The sequence below is a fragment of the Bufo bufo genome, chromosome 1 (assembly GCF_905171765.1).
Source record: "Bufo bufo chromosome 1, aBufBuf1.1, whole genome shotgun sequence".
Lineage (NCBI taxonomy): Eukaryota > Metazoa > Chordata > Amphibia > Anura > Bufonidae > Bufo > Bufo bufo.
In genome coordinates this window covers 223,307,364-223,326,760 of record NC_053389.1, presented here as the reverse complement: position 1 = coordinate 223,326,760, position 19,397 = coordinate 223,307,364, and the positions used below count along the sequence as shown (strand labels likewise).

Sequence of the window (19,397 nt, the reverse complement as noted above, 5' to 3'; positions counted from 1 at the left end):
TTACATTGGGTCACTTAGTCTTTTAGATTGAACCATTCGGATAAGAAATATTTCCTTTAAATCAATTTCCTGGTGTAGACATAGCCTTAATTGCGAGAGGAAACACCTAGTCTCTGCTGAAGGGGAATATTACACATCAGCAGTGGTATCAGCGCATGGAGGACAATGTTTAGCACATGGTTCAAAATGGGTAATAAATGGGTGACAATGTGTAATTCATGGATGACTGTGTGTATAAAGTGGATATCCTGGTTAATTCCTGCATATAGGACCTCATGCACACAACCATATCCATTTTGTAATCCTCAAACCGCGGATCCCAGCCTTGTGCGTGTCCTCATTTCTTTTCTCCCTTCTATAGCAATGTCCTATCCTTCTCCGCAAAATTGACAAGAATAGGACATGTTCTATGTTTTTTTCCTGGGCCGCAACTCAGATTTATGGATTCGGGCAGCACATTGTCATGGCCTCTGTTGTGTGTGCCGTGACACGGTTGCTGTGCATGCTGTTGCCTGCGGCAATGTGTTGACGCATGTAGGTGGCTCCTCCTTTCCCCTGTGTCCTTCCCTGTCTGGGGTTAATTATCTGGCGGTGTGGATTTAAGTGTGTCTTGGGTGTGGCCTCTTGGCTCTTTATATGTTGTGTTGTGAGAATGAGGTCAGTTGCCCTTCAGCCTTTGTGAGAGCTGGAGTGCTGCTCCTATCCTGGATATACCATCTGTCCAGTGGGAGGGCCTCCTAGCTAGACATCAATGTCACCTTGATGTCTCTCCTATGTTCCCTATGTCTTTACCTTCCCTTGTATCTATGTTTGGTGTGGGTTATGTGCGGGGTCTGTTGTATATCTAGTTTGGTGTTACATGTCTGGCATGTGGGTGTCTGTTTCCAGCATGTTTGCTAGACATTTCCCCTGTGAGTCGCATAACCTCCGGAAGGGGGAGTAGGGTTCCCCTGAGGGGGAATCACAAGTCGGTGAGCAGCTCTGCCTGGGGCCGCCATGCTTCCTGTCTGCATGGGGGTCCGGTGGTTGTTGTGGCCGCGGCAGGTAAGTGCATGTTGTTTCTGGGCTCTTACCTGCCGATCCAGTGGCTGTTCACTGGCTGTCCCTTTTCTTGTAGCTAGGTCAGTGGATACTTTTGTTTATCCGCGTCTGGGATGAACAGGTCGTCTCCTGCTCCTAACCTCATTGTAGGTATCTTCAGGGCGACTCGGGGTCCGAAGTTCCTGTGTATGAGCCCACCTACCATCTGGGTCTGCTCATATGGTTAGGAGTCAGGGCCAGGATTAAGGCGGCATTGGGAGGTGACCTGCTCCCTTTTCCTGGTGTCCAGACCTAGCTGCTTCCCCATTTTCCTACGCTATACGGTGGGGAGTTTTCCCCCACTCCCCACCGTGACACACATGTTGTGCGGTCTGCATTTTTTCGGCCTCATTGCGCATCGGATGCAGACCAAAAATATGTTTATGTGCATGAGGCCTGAATCAATGGACACCTACCATCAGTCAGAGCTCCTTATATATACAGTAAGATATCCTAACAGATACAGGCCTGTGGGTGCCCCTGTAGTCTTCAAAAGCCCCCTGATCCTCCAGTTGATGTATTGAATGGGTTGGGGGCAGGGCAATTATTGCAGAAGGCCATTAGTTAGTATTATAGCTGCCAACAGTCCCGAATTTGCAGGGACCATCCCTAATTTTCAGAGACAGTACCTGCAAATTTGGACTGTCCCAGGTTGAAAATGGGCAGGCTTATGTAAGCCATGCCTAAGAATGGGTGGTCCCTTGTGGTTTGAGGGGGTGTTCCCAGGGTGGTGTCCCTAATTTACCAACTGCAGTGTTGATAAGTAGGTCAGAATCATTAATATGTGACTTTGCTTTACTTATTGTGCACTGGATTTATATTACATTGTGCCGTATACTTCAGTTACCTCCAGAGCAGCATTCAAGGTTCTGCTGGTCCCCATTTGAAACAAACACCTCTTTGTCAGACATTTGTTAATGATCCTTAATGATTGTTAATAAATCCTACATTTGTGTTACCAGTATGATCAGGTTGGACCCACTGGGATTTGTTGCATTCACAATATTGCCAATGATGGAGCATTTTTCCAAATATATTTTTCCCCTTATTTCTCTCATTCTCCATTATTCTTTTATATTCATTTTCCCATTATCCCAGGAATGTTTTTTTTTGTTTGTTTTTTTTCAGCACGGGATTCTCAGTTGCATCTTAAAGAAGGGATGAAAGGACAGTTAGCTGAGGCGTCCACAGCCACATCCAAAGCGTATTGTGTCTATAGGAAGGAAATAGACCCAGACCTGGATCTTATAGGTCCTGGAGGGGATAATGGAGGAGGAGATGAGAAGACAGTGGAAGAAGCCGTGATAGTCAGTCCTGTCATAGCCATCATGCAGCCGATCCTCAGGTTCCTCCAGCTCCTCTGTGAGAACCATAACCTTGGATTACAGGTTAAGTTTCAACCCTCTCTGTTGTCTTTGGCTTCCAAAGGAAATAGGAATATCTGAGCTATCTAGGAATTACCCCTTTAAGGGGCCTCACGGTTGAGGTTCACTGTAAGAAATACTTTTCATAAATATTATAAATAGCTTTTAAACCTAAAATAATCAAAATTGAGTTGAGTTAATACAAAATATTGTTTGGTTCCTTCTAGAGGTGAGCGAAAAGATTCGACAGAATCGATTTGTCTAATAAGTAGGGCTGTTAGAATTGATTTGTCCAATCAGCAGGGCCTATGCAAATGAAGAAGCCCTGCTGATTGGCCAAATCAATTCTAACAGCCCTGCTGATTGGACAAATCGATTCTGTAGCATCTTTTCGCTCATCTCTAGTTCCTTCACAGTAGTCTGGCTTTGTAGTCAGGACTCGCCCTCTATGATCATGCTGGAGGCAGGATCACCCCATTGGCAAGAGGTGTTGGGGACAGCTCACATCCTTCTCCCTGCACAGTGACCTGTGCGTGTGACACAGAGCATGCTCGCTAGTCTCCCATAGAAGTCAATAGATCATTTTCCAGGTGCTTGCTGTGAAGGCGTGCTGGCTGCTCCCATGATCATATAGTGGAGCAGATAACACAGGACCTCACTGTTTACAAGAGATGATAGGAACAGCGATCTCTTCCTCCCTGCACAGTTACCTCTGCACTTGACACAGAGCATGCTCGCTGCAGTCTCCCATAGAAGTCAATAGATCATTTTCCAGGTGCTTGCTGTGAAGGCGTGATGGCTGCTCCCATGATCATATAGTGGAGCAGATAACACAGGACCTCACTGTTCATGATTGATGATAGGAACAGCGATCTCCTCCTCCCTGCACAGTTACCTCTGCACGTGACACAGAGCATGCTCGCTACAGACTCTCATAGAAGTCAATAGATCATTTTCCAGGTGCTTGCTGTGAAAGCAGGCTGGCTGCTCCCATGATCATATACTGGAGCAGATAACACATGACCTCACTGTTTACAAGAGATGATAGGAACAGCGATCTCTTCCTCCCTGCACAGTTACCTCTGCACGTGACACAGAGCATGCTCACTATACTTTCCACATAACTCAATAGGTTGTTTTCTTTTTTCCAAGTTCCTGCTGTAAAGGCATGATAGCTCCCCCATAACCATATAAATGCTCGTGTTGGAGGTAGATAACACTGGATTACACAATGGACACTAAGTGATAGGGACAGCTTGGCTTTTCCTCTCTTCTCCCTGAACAATGACCTAGGCCAGTGATACAGAGCATGCTCACTACACCCCCATAATCATATTTCATGCAACCATTATCATATTCTGAGGCATATGATATAGGATCACAGCGTTGACAATAAGTGATGGGTGCAGCTCCTTCTGCCTCCTCCCTCAGCAATGTCCTGTGCACATGGACCCATTGAGCTCTCATATAGGTCAATGGGTTGCTTCCTTATTTTCATACACCTGCTGTAAAGCCATGGTCATAAATAAAGAGAATGATGAGAAGCTTACGAGTCATTTTAATGTCTTCTGCCTGATCCATTTAACACTATACACATTTCTATTCTAGAACTTTTTGAGGAACCAGAACAACAAAACCAACTATAACTTGGTGTGCGAGACCCTGCAGTTCTTGGACTGTATTTGCGGGAGCACAACGGGTGGCCTGGGTCTCCTAGGACTCTATATTAATGAGAGAAATGTGGCTTTGGTGAATCAGACCCTGGAGAGCTTGACTGAATATTGCCAGGGTCCCTGCCATGAGAATCAGGTAATATGAAGGGGAATTTCAGAGTCATTAGAGGGTAGTCCTCAGGTCATATGGAACCCCTTTGACTCCATATTGCCACCATGGAGTACAGTAGATACCTGTAGCACGGAGGACCCTGCATGTCTTTTGATTTCACTGTGATAAAAATAACTGAAATAAAGTGGCCTAAATGGGAGGAAATGCTCAAAAACCCCAAACACTGTGGCGTGTTTAGAATCGGGGGAGCAGATCCTCCGCATGTGATCTGTTGCTAACGGCAATCCCCAGCAAAAATGCATACAATGGAGGATGTCGGCAGCGGACCACATGCACCACAAGGGCATCCTACACAAGATGGGATAATGTGGGGATGAAAATATACAAATACAGAAATCACTGTGAAAGGTGCACCACAATGATAGGCAACTGCCAACACTGGCCAATCCCTCAGGCTGATGTTAAGAACGGAGTCTTTAGCCAATGTATTCCTGTCAGGAACACATCGGAGCCCTTCTGCACCACCGTCAAGGTATCTCAGCGTGGCATGGGTTCCTACCACTAAACTACCTACAGAGTGTGAACACGGTCTGAGAGGTACTAAGATACAACTTACAGCCAAGCTCCCACCTACCTCCATAGTGAAATCACTCGGGTAGTGGGAGAGATGATACGGCTGTAAGCCCCACCTATAACAGGCCATGTGACACAGGCTATCACTATGGAGGTAGGTGGGCGCTTGGCTGTAAGTTGTATCTTAGCACCTCTCAGACAGTGTTCACACACAGTAGGTAGTCTAATGGTAGGAACCCATGCCCCGCTGAGATACCTTGACGGTGGTGCAGAAGGGCTCCGATGTGTCCCTCACAGGAATACATTGGCTAAAGACTCCGTTCTTAACATCAGCCTGAGGGATTGGCCAGTATGGTCAGTTGCCTATCATTGTGGTGCACCTTTCGTATTGATTTCACTGTGATGCCTAAAGGGAATCTTTCATCAGATTACACAATACAAACTGAATACATCACTATAAGGGTTGTCCTAAGATATAAAGAAATTCTCTATCTACAGGAAAGGTATAAGTAGCTAATTGGTGGGGGGTTGAATTCTCCATGAGACTGCTGCAGATAGCTGAGAAAGTGAGAGCTGACCTGTCGAGTCCGGTGTATTCCCGGTTTCCGCATACCTAGCAGAACTGCTGCTGAAATCTCTTACTGCTCGGTACAAGCTGTAGTCTTCCTGGTTCTGCAGGGAATGAAAGCAGAAGGTGGAGTTAGAAGCCTTAATTCCACACTGAAAGTACTGCTGGAAAATGGTCTCTCTCACTGCAGAACCAGGGAGATTGCAGCTTGCTTCCTGACCATTAGACATGCTGTTGTTATGTAAACCACTAGAGGCACTGTTACTTCATAACTACCAGGGGCACTGTTACTTCATAACTACCAGGGGCACTGTTGCTTCATAACTACCAGGGGCACTGTTACTTCATAACTACCAGGGGCACTGTTACTTCATAACTACCAGGGGCACTGTTACTTCATGACTACTAGAGGCACTGTTACTTCATAACTACCAGGGGCACTGTTACTTCATAACTACTAGGGGCACTGTTACTTCATAACTACCAGGGGCACTGTTACTTCATAACTACTAGGGGCACTGTTACTTCATAACTACTAGAGACACTGTTACTTCATAACTACTAGAGGCACTGTTACTTCATAACTACTAGAGGCACTGTTACTTCATAACTACTATAGGCACTGTTACTTCATAACTACTAGAGGCACTGTTACTTCATAACTACTAGAGGCACTGTTACTTCATAACTACTAGAGGCACTGTTACTTCATAACTACTAGAGGCACTGTTACTTCATAGCTACTAGAGGCACTGTTACTTCATAGCTACTAGAGGCACTGTTACTTCATAACTACTAGAGGCACTGTTACTTCATAACTACTAGGGGCACTGTTACTTCATAACTACTAGAGGCACTGTTACTTCATAACTACTAGGGGCACTGTTACTTCATAACTACTAGGGGCACTGTTACTTCATAACTACTAGGGGCACTGTTACTTCATAACTACTAGGGGCACTGTTACTTCATAACTACTAGGGGCAATGTTACTTCATAACTACTAGAGGCACTGTTACTTCATAACTACTAGAGGCACAGTTACTTCATAACTACTAGGGGCAGGGGCGTAGCTATAGGGGGTGCAGAGGTAGCAGTCGCTACTGGGCCCAGGATCCTGAGGGGGCCCAAAAGCCCTTGTGCCACATAAGACACCGGCATTATAGAAAGTGCATGCTGGTCAATTTACACCTCTGGCTGGAGGGAAGGGGTTAGGTCAAGAATTTAGATTGAGGGCGGGTGCCCTTTCAATGTTTGCCTCTGGCAGCAGGAAGGCTACGTGCTCCCCTGCCCCCTTACCAATAAGCACTAAGGGAAGGGGGGCCCAAGCTGAACTCTTGCACCAGGGCCCATGAGCCTTTAGCTACGCCCCTGACTAGGGGCACTGTTACTTCATAACTACTAGAGGCACTGTTAATTCATAACTACTAGGGGCACTGTTACTTCATAACTACTAGAGGCACTGTTACTTCATAACTACTAGGGGCACTGTTACTTCATAACTACTAGGGGCACTGTTACTTCATAACTACTAGGGGCACTGTTACTTCATAACTACTAGGGGCACTGTTACTTCATAACTACTAGGGGTACTGTTACTTCATAACTACTAGGGGTACTGTTACTTCATAACTACTAGGGGCACTGTTACTTCATAACTACTAGGGGCACTGTTACTTCACGACCATTATGGGCAATGTTACTTTATTAACACTAGGGATGCTGTTAGTTTATAACTACTAAAGGCACTGTTACTTCATAACTACGAGCATTGTTACTTCACAAACATTATGGGCAATGATACTTCATTAACACTAGGGATGCTGTTACTTCATAACTACTAGGGACACTGTTAGTTGATAACTACTAGAGGCACTGTTACTTTATAACTATTCATATTTACTAGGGGGACTGTTACTTCATAAATACTAGGAGCATTGTTACTTCATGACTATTATGGGCAGTGTTACATCATTAACACTAGGGATGCTGTTAGTTCATAGCTACTAGCGGCAATGTTACTTCCTATCGAACTGGAAATGGTCTCACATTTACTGAAATCAAAAGGTATTTCAATCAAAAACATCTTAACAGGCCAAGTCACATGTTAACATAGGACCCCTACTTTGATATCACCTTCACAATCCTTGTATCCATTGAACTTGTGAGTTTTTGGAGAGTTTCTACTTGAATTTCATTGCAGGATGTCAGAATACCCTCCCATAGGTTTGAGGTCAGCGTAGGATGGTGGCCACACCATGAGTTTTTTTCCTTTTATGCCCATAGCAGCCAGTGACTCAAATGTATTTTTGCAGCATGAAATGGTGCATTGTCATGCATGAAGATGAATTTGCTATGGAAGGCATGGCTCTTCATTTTGTACCATGGAAGAAAGTGCTCATTCAGATACTCTGTATTCTGTGCCGAGATAATTTTCAGACACTCAGCGACCTATTAGCTCTCTCCTCGTGATTCCGACCCAAAACATGACTCCACCACCTCCTTGCTGATGTCGCAGCCTTGTTGGGATATGGTGGCCATCCACTTCTCCATCCATCTGATCAAACCAGGGTTGCATGGAACTTATCAGTAAACAAGACTGTTTGAAAATTATCCTGGGCCTACTGCAACCGTTTCTGCTTGTGAGTAGGGATGAGCGAATCGACTTCAGCTGAAACATCCGAAGTCGATTTGCATAAAACGTTGTTAGAGTACTGTATGGAGAGAGCACTCCGTACAGTATTAGAATGTATTGGCTCCGATGAGTTGAAGTTATTACTTCTCGAAGTCACGCGAGACTTCGGGTAATAACTTCAGAAATTAATTTCTACTGTTAAAAACCTTTTACCAAACTCTGTTTTGGTTTCAGGTAAGTTCGGTTCCAAGGTACCGCTTGGAACCAAAACAGAGTTTGGTAAAAGGGTTTTAACAGTAGAAATTAATTTCTGAATTACCCGAAGCCTTGCAAGAGTTCACAAAGTAATAACTTCGACTCATCAGAGCCAATACATTCTAATACTGTACGACCGCTCGCTCCGTACAATATTCTAATGAAGTTTTATGCGAATCGACTTTGGATGTTCAATCCGGAGTTGATTTGCTCATCCCTACTTGTGAGCACTGGTTAGGGGTGGCCGAATAGTAGGTTTATACACAACTGTAAGCTTCTGGAGGATCCTACACCTTGAGGTTCACAGGACTCCAGAGACACCAGCAACTTCAAATATGTGTCTTTTTAGCAGCTGCTCTCTTAATGTGATGAATTTATCTGGCAGAAACCTTCCTCACTATGCCTTTATCTGCACAAACCCGTCTGTGCTTTGAATCAGCCACAAATCTCTTCACAGAACTATGATCACGCTTAAGTTTTCATCAGCGATCTAATGTTTCCATACCGTGTCCAAGGCATGGCAGTATGTGATGCTTTTCGGCAGCAGAGAGATCCTTTTTCTTTCCCATATTCCTTGAAACCTGTGGCCTGCTTAATATTATGGAACGTCCTTCTTAAGTAGTTTACCATTTACTGGGCTGACCTGGCAAATTAATTATCACATGTCATGTTTGAGATTGATTCCAGGGATCCAAAGAATCCTGAGACACAATACCATCGATGAGTTTCATTGAAAAACAAAAAATTACATCTTTATGACACTTAAATCCAATTTGCATAATAATTTGTAATATGGTGTCACTTCATAACTACTAGGGACACTACGACCACTGGGGGGGTCATATCATGTAATTTAACACTGTCACTATGTAAGTAAAACACAAAGGTTGAGCCTTTCCTTTGTTTTGCAGACATGCATTGCAACGCATGAGTCCAATGGAATCGACATAATCATCGCCTTAATTCTGAATGACATCAATCCGCTTGGCAAATACCGCATGGACCTGGTGCTTCAGTTAAAGGTGCTGCTCATAGTCATCACAGTATGCTACTTGACGTGCCTGACGTAATCATGGTTGGACTGGATGACAACCCCAAAAATATCTCCATAGACTTTTGACCCTTAGCTTCTGTATTAGAATCGAGCACTTCCTATCTGCTGATATTTCTTAGGCTGAACATGCCCTAGATTCCAGACTAGTTAAGGATTCCCTGCAGACATGTAATTCTATTCCCTCTATTCCAGAACAACGCCTCTAAACTGCTTCTAGCCATCATGGAAAGTCGTCATGATAGTGAAAACGCAGAGAGGATCCTGTACAACATGAGACCTGGAGAACTGGTAATGAACGTCATCAATGTACCCGTGACTACACAGACCTGTAGATCCCTCCCACTGACTGCAATCATCTAATTCTATTCCCAGGTGGATGTAATAAAGGCAGCTCATAACCAGGGCCTTGAGAGCGAACATGATGAACATGGGCAGGAGGATCAGGTGTCCCCAAGAGCCGTGGGTCATAACATTTACATCCTGGCCCACCAGGTAGGAGTGATGTGTACATGCACTGCCCACAACAGGCATCAGCAACCTTCGGCACTCCAGCTGCTGTGAAACTACAACTCCCAGCATGCAAACATACTGGCTTTTCTTCTAACTCCCGTAGAAATGAACGGCATTCTGGGAGTTGTCGTTTCAGAACAGCTGGAGTGCTGAAAGTTGCAGTTCCTTGGCCTAAAAGTTATTCACTCATGTCTAAGGCTGAGGTTATAGAAATGTGTGAGCACAGTGTGGGGTCATTGGGATATATACGAGAGCATAACATTGGTGCTGGCCCTTAAAGAGTAACTAAACCATTGATTAACTTTTTGGTAAAATGTCCCTAATGCCATAATACTACTGTAATATATGCCAGTTCTATGCCAGTATTAGCTGAGCGGAGCAGCTCCTGCCTGTGCCCGTTTCGCTAAGCTAATAGCTGACATGCAGGACTTTTAACTTAGCGGAGCAGGCAGAAGCAGGAGCCGCTCTGTTCATCTAATCCTGGCATAGCACATGGGTACAGGGTACCTAAGTGCTATGCCAGCATTTAGTAAACCTCCGTGGGGCAGAAACTTTCAAAAGTTTAGTTAATCTTTAAGGTGGGACCCACATTTCAGTGTGACGTCTAGGAGCATTGATCTTTATGGCCACAAGTACCAATGTTTTTTAATGACCAGTAAGGCTTTGCATGGACACCAGGTGCTCTATATCTGCATGGCCACGAGGGGCACTGTTTCTTCATAACCACTAGGGGTGCTGTTACTTCATAATCTTTAGGGGGTCACTGTTACTTCATGACCACTAGGGGCTCTGTTCTTTAATGTCCACTTAGGACAATGTTGCTTCATAACCACTAAGGGTTACTTCATGGCCACCAGACGGTTGTGGTAAGGATGTCACCCAGCATGTCCTACAAAGACCCACACCAGCACCGCATGCCCAACGTGTCTTATATCTCATGTGACCACCATTCTGAGCATTCTTCCCCTTTTTCCATTTCTTCCAGGATCCGGTTTCATGTCCTTTTTTTGTTCTATTTTCATGCTTGTTGCAGACAGAATATTTTTGGTGTAGACTTTCATTTCTTTGCTAGAGGGGGTGGGGGGAGATCCATCCTTTACCTCTTCTAATGCCCGACCTGTGAATTGCTTTACCGGAAGCGAACAGGCTTTCTTGTAAATGCCTGACCTGCTGTGGGCAGGGAGACATAAATATGCCACAGGGGTCGCAGCCAGTGATTAATCAGGGTCTGCAGCTCCCAGCACCTTGTATGAGCCACCATCCTCTGTTAGGACGACATTACAGAGCAATGTACCTGTGTGTGATGATAAAATGTGCAGTGGAAAGTGTCTTACTGCAACACACTGTCCATATTGCATTCATGATCATTGAAATGACTTTTGGAAATGCTGCCTGGAATGGAGTTACAGTAAAATTCTGGACTTTGTCCAGAAAGTCTGATAATCAGATCAGAAGAAGATCAGAGAGGGTCAGACTGTTGAGACGACAGAACTGACTAGGAGACACCCCAAGTGATAGAGGTGTGGTAGAATTCTGGACTTCTGATAATCCAGAACATTTCATAATCCAGCCAATGCCAGATTAAAGGATTTTTTTTTATATTCTAATGAATATTTAGATGCCATTTGTGGCCTGTGGAAAACTGAGCAAGGGCTCGTTCACACGAACGTTTTTTTTGCGTTCCGTATACGGGCCGTTTTGTTTCAGTGGTTCCGCCAAAAAAACGGAATGTACTCATGTCCTATTATTGCCCGCAAATCACAATCCAAGGCTCCGTTCAAGTCAATGGGTCCGCCAAAAAACGGAATATATATGGAATTTTATGCCCAGCCCAATTTTTTCATTGTAATTACTGTATACTGTATATGCCATACGGAAAAACGGAATGGAACCAGAAACACTACTGAAACAAAAACCAGAAAAATAGATCAGTTAAAAACGGCCCGCAAAACACTGAAAAAGCCATACGGCCGTGTGAACAAGCCCTAACAGTCTGCTTTCACATAGTAAAGTCAACCGTATCTTGTACATACTATTTGAGCTGTTCAGCCTGAGCTGCCTGGTTCATGAGTGGAATGTGAGAGTTATGAGCTTGGTGAGGGGGGATGGGGTTATGGGTCGTTCCGTTCCACAAAATGCAGAATGCACACGGCCGGTATCCGTGTTTTGAGTATCCGCAATTTACATCCAACAGCCGTGTGCATGAGCCCTTAGAGGGCTTATCATCCTGAGCTTTCTGGTTCATGAATAGAATGTCAAATTTGCAGGAAGGACTGACGTCGGGGCCGCCTTTGGTAAGAAAAAGTAGTGCAATGCAGATTTTCGTGCCACTCGGGGTCAGTGAAAAGCTGGGTAACAATTTGTTTGTGTAATAAAAGTTCTGATGGCATGTGTATGACGGTACAATAATAACACTCTCTATGTGAGATAGACCTGAACAGAATGTCAGATTGGCAGTGAGGACTGACACCTATATGATAGGAAAAAGTAATAGAATGCACTTTTCCTTACCACGCGGGTCTGTGGAAATGTGGGTGATGACACCCACTGTACTGCCTGACGTGAGTGTTAGACACTTACAGAACAAAGTTTCTATCATTTACAGATGGAGAAGAAGCGATTCCTCCTCCGCAGCTTTTAGAAACTGTCGCTCTCCCTGCAGTTTTATATAACGATTGTGACCATGAACGCCACTGCTGCCTATTTATAACACGCAAAGGCGGCTGGATTATTGTTGTTGGTTTCATGTGACAGTTCTGTATCTCGCCATAGAAGCGTGTTCGTCTCGCTGGCTGAGGCAGACCGTCTAGTACTCTGTGACTCACAGTCTGGAATTGAAATGACAGTGCCTAATTAAACCGCTGAAGTATCAGGAGGTGTGCAGCAGCTCGTGCACTGGCAGACCATCGCACCCCCTCCCTCCGCTGACCATCATGACACCCTGCAGACCGTCACATCACTGCATCCCGGTCTGTGCTGCCTTCATTAATTTCTAAAATCATGACACTGAGTGTTGCGCCAACCTATGGTGTCTCTTTTATCAGCAGGGTAACCCATATGAAAAACTCCCACCTGGTCAGGAAAGCTGATATCTATAGCATCAGTGCGAAAAATAAAAAGTTGTTAATGATGTAGGGTCATTTGGTGCGATATATGGGCATATTATACAGGACTGGAGAAAACCCTTCTGCACGACTCAAAGCAGCTGTTGCACGACAAACTCAGCTCTGCTACATTACTCTGACATTTTAAATGGCCATTAGCTACAATGTTGGCTGCTTAGTACAGTTGATTTACTTGAAGGAACACCTGAACAAGTTGGGTATGTCCTGCAGAGAGGCAAATACACTTGAAGGGCATCTGTCAGCAGATTTGTACCTATGACACTGACTGACCTGTTACATCTGCACTTGGCAGCAGAAGACATCTGTGTTGGTCCCATGGTCATATGTGTCCGCATTGCTGGGAAAAGTGATGTTTTAATAAAGGCAAATGAGCTTCTGGGAGCAATGGGGGCGTTACCATTACACATAGAGGCTCTGCTCTCTCTGCAACTGCCGCGTCCTCTCCACTTTAATTGACAGGACCATGATATTTTTACTGCCTGGCCCAGTCAATCAAGGTACAGAGGGCGCAGCAGTTGCAGAGAAAGCAGAGCTTCTAGGTATATCGGCAACGCCCCCATTGCTCCTAGAGGCTCATTTGCATATATTAAAACATCACTTTTCTCAGCAATGCGGACACATATGACCATGGGACCAACACAGATGTCTTTGGCTGCTAAGTGCACATGTAACAGGTCAGACAGTTTCATAGGTAAAAATCTGCTGACAGATGCCCTTTAAGGAGATTTTTCCCCCTTAAAGGGAAAAATCTCCAGTAAAAATAAATCCTCAAGTCGCCCTCTCCTTTCAAGATCTGTAGCTAAAACTTTTAATCAGCCGTTGTATAAATGAAAGCCGGGTACCTACAAACATGGTTGCCATTACAACGTCAATAGGGGCGGTCAGTCATCTAAGGAGAAAATAAATCTAGTTCCTTCTCCTGTAATAGCGGTCCTGTTGGTGGTCATCCAGATAGGATGACTCTCGGGCTTTTGGATTTTAAGGGGGAATTGCTTTTTTGATTGGATAACTCTACACACTGCTTTAGGGCCTCATGCACACGACCATATGTATTTTGCGGTCCGCTAAACACGGATCTGCAAAAAATACGGATGACGTCCATGTGCATTTCGTATTTTGTGGAATGGAACAGCTGGCCCCTCATTGAACAGTCCTATCCTTGTCCATAATGCGGACAATAATAGGACTTGTTCTGTTTTTTTTCCGGAACGGACACACGGAAACAGAATGCACACGGAGTGACTTCATTTTTTTTTTCGGACCCATTGAAATGAATGGTTCCGCATACGGTCCGCAAAATAAAAAAGTAATGGACATGGAAAGAAAAAACGTTTGCGTGCATGTGCCCTTATTGTGTTGAAACTTAAAGGGGTTCTGCACTTTCATTTAACTGATGATCTATCCTCTGTATAGATCATCAGCTTCTGATGATCCCACTGACGTCACGACTAGTATGCCCACTGACGTCACGACTAGTATCAACTAGCGTGGGCGCGGCTAAGCTCTGTTCACTTGAATGGAGCTTAGCCGCGCCCACGCTAGTTGATACTAGTCGTGACGTCAGTGGGCATGCGGCCCGGCGGTAAACAGTGAGAAGGCTGATCGGCGGGGGGGCAAACAGCTGATCGGCGGGGGTCCCGGGTGTCGGACCCTCGCCGATCAGAAGCTGATGATCTCTCCATAGGATAGATCATCAGTTAAATGAAAGTGCAGAACCCCTTTAAGCATGGATCAGAACCTTTAAAGAGGAGCTGTAACTTCTCCACGGAGATACATTTCTGGCACATTGATTCTTATGACTGTATAATGTGCCATTCCTTTAATATTTCTCCTGGAAGTTCTGAATGAATTACTGGTATTCCGCAATGAAGGTCCAGATGACTGTTACCAGTTAGGGGGGGGTGCCCCTGCGCAGCGGGTTACTATCTAATCAGTGCTACCAGTGTCAGACTGTGCAGGGACACACCCCTAACTGGTAACAACCATCTGGACCTTTGTTGCAAATTGCTGGCAATTCATTCATAACTTATAGCAGGAATAATAAAGGAACAGTTCAACACAAAGTCATAAGAATAGATGCTTCAGAATTGTTACTACACGTGGAATGTAAGTAGCCTCTTCATTTATGTGAGGCCAGCCTCTTTTCGCTGTCTTGAAGGGTGAGGGTCTTTTATAAATCAAGTTTCTCGTCATACCTTAGACAGTAGGCGACCACAGATAATGACATCCTTACAACTCACACCGTCAATGTAGTGACAACCGCCGATCTGTAATAGCGGCCCATTTGGTTGTCACCCAGATTAGACGACTCAAGGATTTTTAAGGGGAATGTGTCCTACAAACCTAGGCATCGGCCAAAACCTTTCTTTTAAAGGGTTACAATTGCGATTTTCTAAAGCGTTCTATCAGTAAGTGTGTGTCGCCATCTTGACAGTTCCATGGTTGCCCCATACCATAGTTGAACTGAGCTGCCCGCCAGTGATTTCCAGATAAGAATGGCCCTGGTGCCTGTCTGTGTGCCCAGTGCTGCTCATCCTCCTACACAGCTGTCTGTAACGCTGTACAAAAAGCAAGATTTTGATAGCATGTGTCAGACGTCCGCTGCCTGGAACAGAGTCCGCACAGCTAATTGAAAGTTCTGCCGAGTAGACGGCGAGCTGGAAGCTGTTGGGTCCCCATAGACCTGATTAGACTGTTCCCTGTTGTGCCTTACCTTCAATAACACTGAAGTTTCTCAAAATACCTTTATAATTTGTAACCCTGAGGAAGAGATGAAAGTGTGTGAGCTGGTGCATGACAAGAACTCAAAGAACCCGCCTATAGGGGGCGCTGTGCATGCTGCACAATTACGTATCAAGAATTATTAGTTATTGCGACATCAATTCAAGGAGGAGCCGCCTCCCCTCCTGACTTACCCTTGTGGAGCAGCTCATAATCCCCAGCATGTGACGGGGCTGCCGAAAATGCTCTTTTTCTATGGCTGTGATGGCGAACCTATGGCACAGGTGTCAGAGGCGGTACTCGGAGGCCTCTCTGTGGGCACCCGCTCCCTGGAAAAGGTTTATGGTGTACCAATGTGCCTTATCTTTTCCTGCCATTCATCAGCGCGGGGCGCACTATGAACAGCACAGGCAGCGCACTGAATGTAGGCAGGATATTATAGCCAAGTGATAAAGTACATGGAAGATATACTAGTATTGGACTGCAGTATTCAGGTAAAATTGGCACTTTGCCATAAATAAGTGGGTTTTGGGTTGCAGTTTGGGCACTCGGTCTGTAAAAGGTTCGCCATCACTACTCTATGGTATACATGTATGCTCTAATAAGGCTTATATTCATGGACGCTAAATATGGCTGTAGATGTTAGAAGTACATGTAGCATGCGTAAAAGTGACTTTTTGCAGATTATATGAATGTCCCATGTTATCTGCTTCAGCGCCCTCATAATAGTTATAGCAGCCATAGGTATGTACATATTGCACTTGCTCCTCAGCCATGTCTTCTTAATACATACGTTTGCTGCTCATCCTCCCCAGTGCTAGAGCGTATATCACTTATCTGGTGGTAAGTGGGACCCACATAAGCTAATGACGCTGGTCCAACTTCACAAACATCACCCAACAAACCTTAATTTAAAAAAAGGGGCCACACTGGAGCGTAGGCACTATTAACGCTTTAGGCCTCATGCACACGAACGTTGTTTGTTTCCGTGTCCGTTCAGTTTTTTTTGCGGATAGCGTGCGGACCCATTCATTTCAATGGGTCCGCAAAAAACGCGGACAGCACACCGTGTGCTGTCCGCATCAGTATGTCCGTTCCGTTGCTCCGCCCAAAAAATAGTGCATATCCTATTTTTTTCTAGTTTGCGGACAAGGATAGGCATTATTACAATGGATCCGCAAAAAAAACTGATGCCATACGGAAGGTCATCCGTTTGGCTTGTGGATCCGCAATTTGCGGACCGCAAAAGACACACGGTCGTGTGCATGTAGCCTTAGGCTCCATTCACACGTCCGTGGTGTGTTGCGGATCCGCAACACACCCGCCCGGCACCCCTATAGAAATGCCTATTCTTGTCCGCAAGCTGCGGACAAGAATAGGACATGTTCTATCTTTTGCGGAGCTGCGGACACGAAGATCGGGGTCGCGCTCCGCAAATGCGGGTTGTGTCATGTTTGAAAGTTGTCCATTATCCACAGGATAGGGCATAATCGACTGATTGAGGTTCAGAGGCCAACCACTGATCCTGAGAACAGGGGTCCAGTTCCCCTGTCACTGATGTCAAGCCGAGGTCATGAAAATAGTGAGAAATCTACACAAAAAGTATATTCAAAAATCATAAAGGACTTTTCTTTTGAGGCCATTCCACCAACAGAATATTTTGTGTTTTCAGCTGGCTCATCACTACAAGACTCTGCAGCAAATGTTGAAGCCGGGTAATGATCCGGAGGGGGGAGATGAAGCTTTGAAATACTACGCCAACCACACAGCACAAATTGAGGTAAGGGGACCAAGTTATTCTACATAGAAATCCTCGCAGCAGCAGCCAGATGTTCCATGTGAAGCTGAGCAGACCTGCCAATCCCTACTCACACTGGATCATGTACCGTATATTTTTTAGTACTTCTGCTTTTCATTTCTGTTTTTCCAGTGGCATCTAGTTTGGCTTCATTTTTTATGCTTTTTTCACGGATGTCATATATGGGGTCATTTTTTCATGTTTTCTTCACTAATGCCACAGTTGAAGCCACAATTCAGATTTTATTTTTTACCGTTTCTCAGCCACTTGCAGAGGTGAAACCAGCCGTCCAGGTCTGGAGCATGCGTATGAAAAATATTGCAGCCCATTACAGAGCCTGACTTTCCCTATAGAAGATAATGGAGGCTGAAATATGAATCCGCAAATGTGGTTCTGGAAGGGGACATTTTCATTATAGAGTAAAATTCCTTTAATTCAGATTGCCTGGACTTTATTGATGCTGATTTATCAAATATTCAGCATTATTGGATTTTGATACAAAAACGTGTAGAATTTACTTGTTGGGTAAGGGCCAGCCCAGCATAAAGTGCTTTTTCCAAAATATAAGATTATCGTGCAGTTATGTATTGAAAGTGCCAGAATATAAGACTTCATAGATTATCAGATGCCGGATCAAAGGAATTTCACCATACAATATTACTTGTTGGTAATTATTTATTTATCCGGGAATGATTTAAAATGGCTACTGGCAGCCTGTCCTTGATTGTGAGCAGGATTGGTGCCACCACTTAAAGGGGTTGTCCGGGTTTAGAGCTGAACCCAGACATACCCCCATTTTCACCCCTCCGGCCCACCTGATATGAGTATTTCCTGCTCCAATGCTCTCCCTTTCCCTGTGCAATCCAGGGCTTTTTTCTTTGTTTTTAACATTACTAGGTGGACGCTTCCTCCCAGCAGTGTTCCCGGTGATGTCACCAGCTCTGATGGACGGGCTATGGTGCTGCCCTACCCATTTTACAGGCTAGGGCACCACTAAAGCCCGCCCATTAGCGCAAGTGACGTGACCGGGCTCACTGCTGGACCGAAGCCTCCGCCTAGCAGTCCCTATGGAGAGCCTGGCACGTCACCGGATCTCCAAAAAATGCCTTTGCCCTGAGCGATTCAGCACAGGGCAAAGGAGATCATCGGAGCGTGAAATGCTATGATGCTCATATTAGGGGAAGCTGCCTGGGTGCAAATGGGGATATGTCCGGATTCAGCTCTGAACCCAGACAACCCCTTTAATAGAGCTGCCTAGGGGGGTGAGAGGGCAGGGCCTCACTACATACTACAATACTCTACAATATGCCAAAATGGCTGAGCAGCTGACAGGAACACTCACCAGATTGTAGTGTCTAGTGAGACCCCACAGTTTGAATAGTATTTTTAAAAAGATGAAACAGTACAGGTGGAGCAGGTTTTATTATATCATCTGCTGCTATTTTTTCCTGTTCTCTTTCAGATTGTCCGTCATGATCGTACCATGGAGCAGATCGTGTTCCCTGTACCAAACATCTGTGAATATCTGACCCGGGAGTCCATGTGGCGGGTGTTTAACACCACAGAGAGGGATGAGCAAGGCAGCAAAGTCAATGACTTCTTCCAGCAGACGGAAGATCTGTACAACGAAATGAAGTGGCAGAAGAAGATCAGGAGTGAGCACAGTCAGCACTTCACATAGGGGGCTGTCGGGACATGCTGGGAGTTGTAGTTTGTAACAGCTGGGTAGTCGAGGTTGACGACCAGTGCTATAGGGGGTGCCCAGGACCGTAGGTAAAGCTGGAACATGTAGTTTTGTAACACCTGGAGAATCCAGGTTGGTGAACAGTGCTATAAGTATGACTACAGGCCTTGCTGAGGGTTGTAGTTTTGCAACATCTGGAGAGCTGGATGATGAAAACCAATCCTATAGGCCCTGACCAACAAATG

The 19,397-nt window shown here is 45.1% G+C and overlaps 1 protein-coding gene across 2 annotated transcripts in view; it reads left to right on the top strand.

Annotated features, from left to right (window-relative positions):
- ITPR2 (inositol 1,4,5-trisphosphate receptor type 2) overlaps positions 1 to 19,397 on the top strand; it is a 347,585-nt gene that overhangs the window by 250,770 nt on the left and 77,418 nt on the right. For both annotated transcript variants that reach the window (XM_040435629.1, XM_040435619.1), the window contains exons 41-47: positions 2,209 to 2,468; positions 4,053 to 4,253; positions 9,172 to 9,282; positions 9,507 to 9,602; positions 9,687 to 9,806; positions 17,343 to 17,450; positions 18,931 to 19,123. In XM_040435629.1, the coding sequence (XP_040291563.1) occupies positions 2,209 to 2,468; positions 4,053 to 4,253; positions 9,172 to 9,282; positions 9,507 to 9,602; positions 9,687 to 9,806; positions 17,343 to 17,450; positions 18,931 to 19,123 (1,089 nt within the window). The remainder of the gene's footprint in view (positions 1 to 2,208; positions 2,469 to 4,052; positions 4,254 to 9,171; positions 9,283 to 9,506; positions 9,603 to 9,686; positions 9,807 to 17,342; positions 17,451 to 18,930; positions 19,124 to 19,397) is intronic.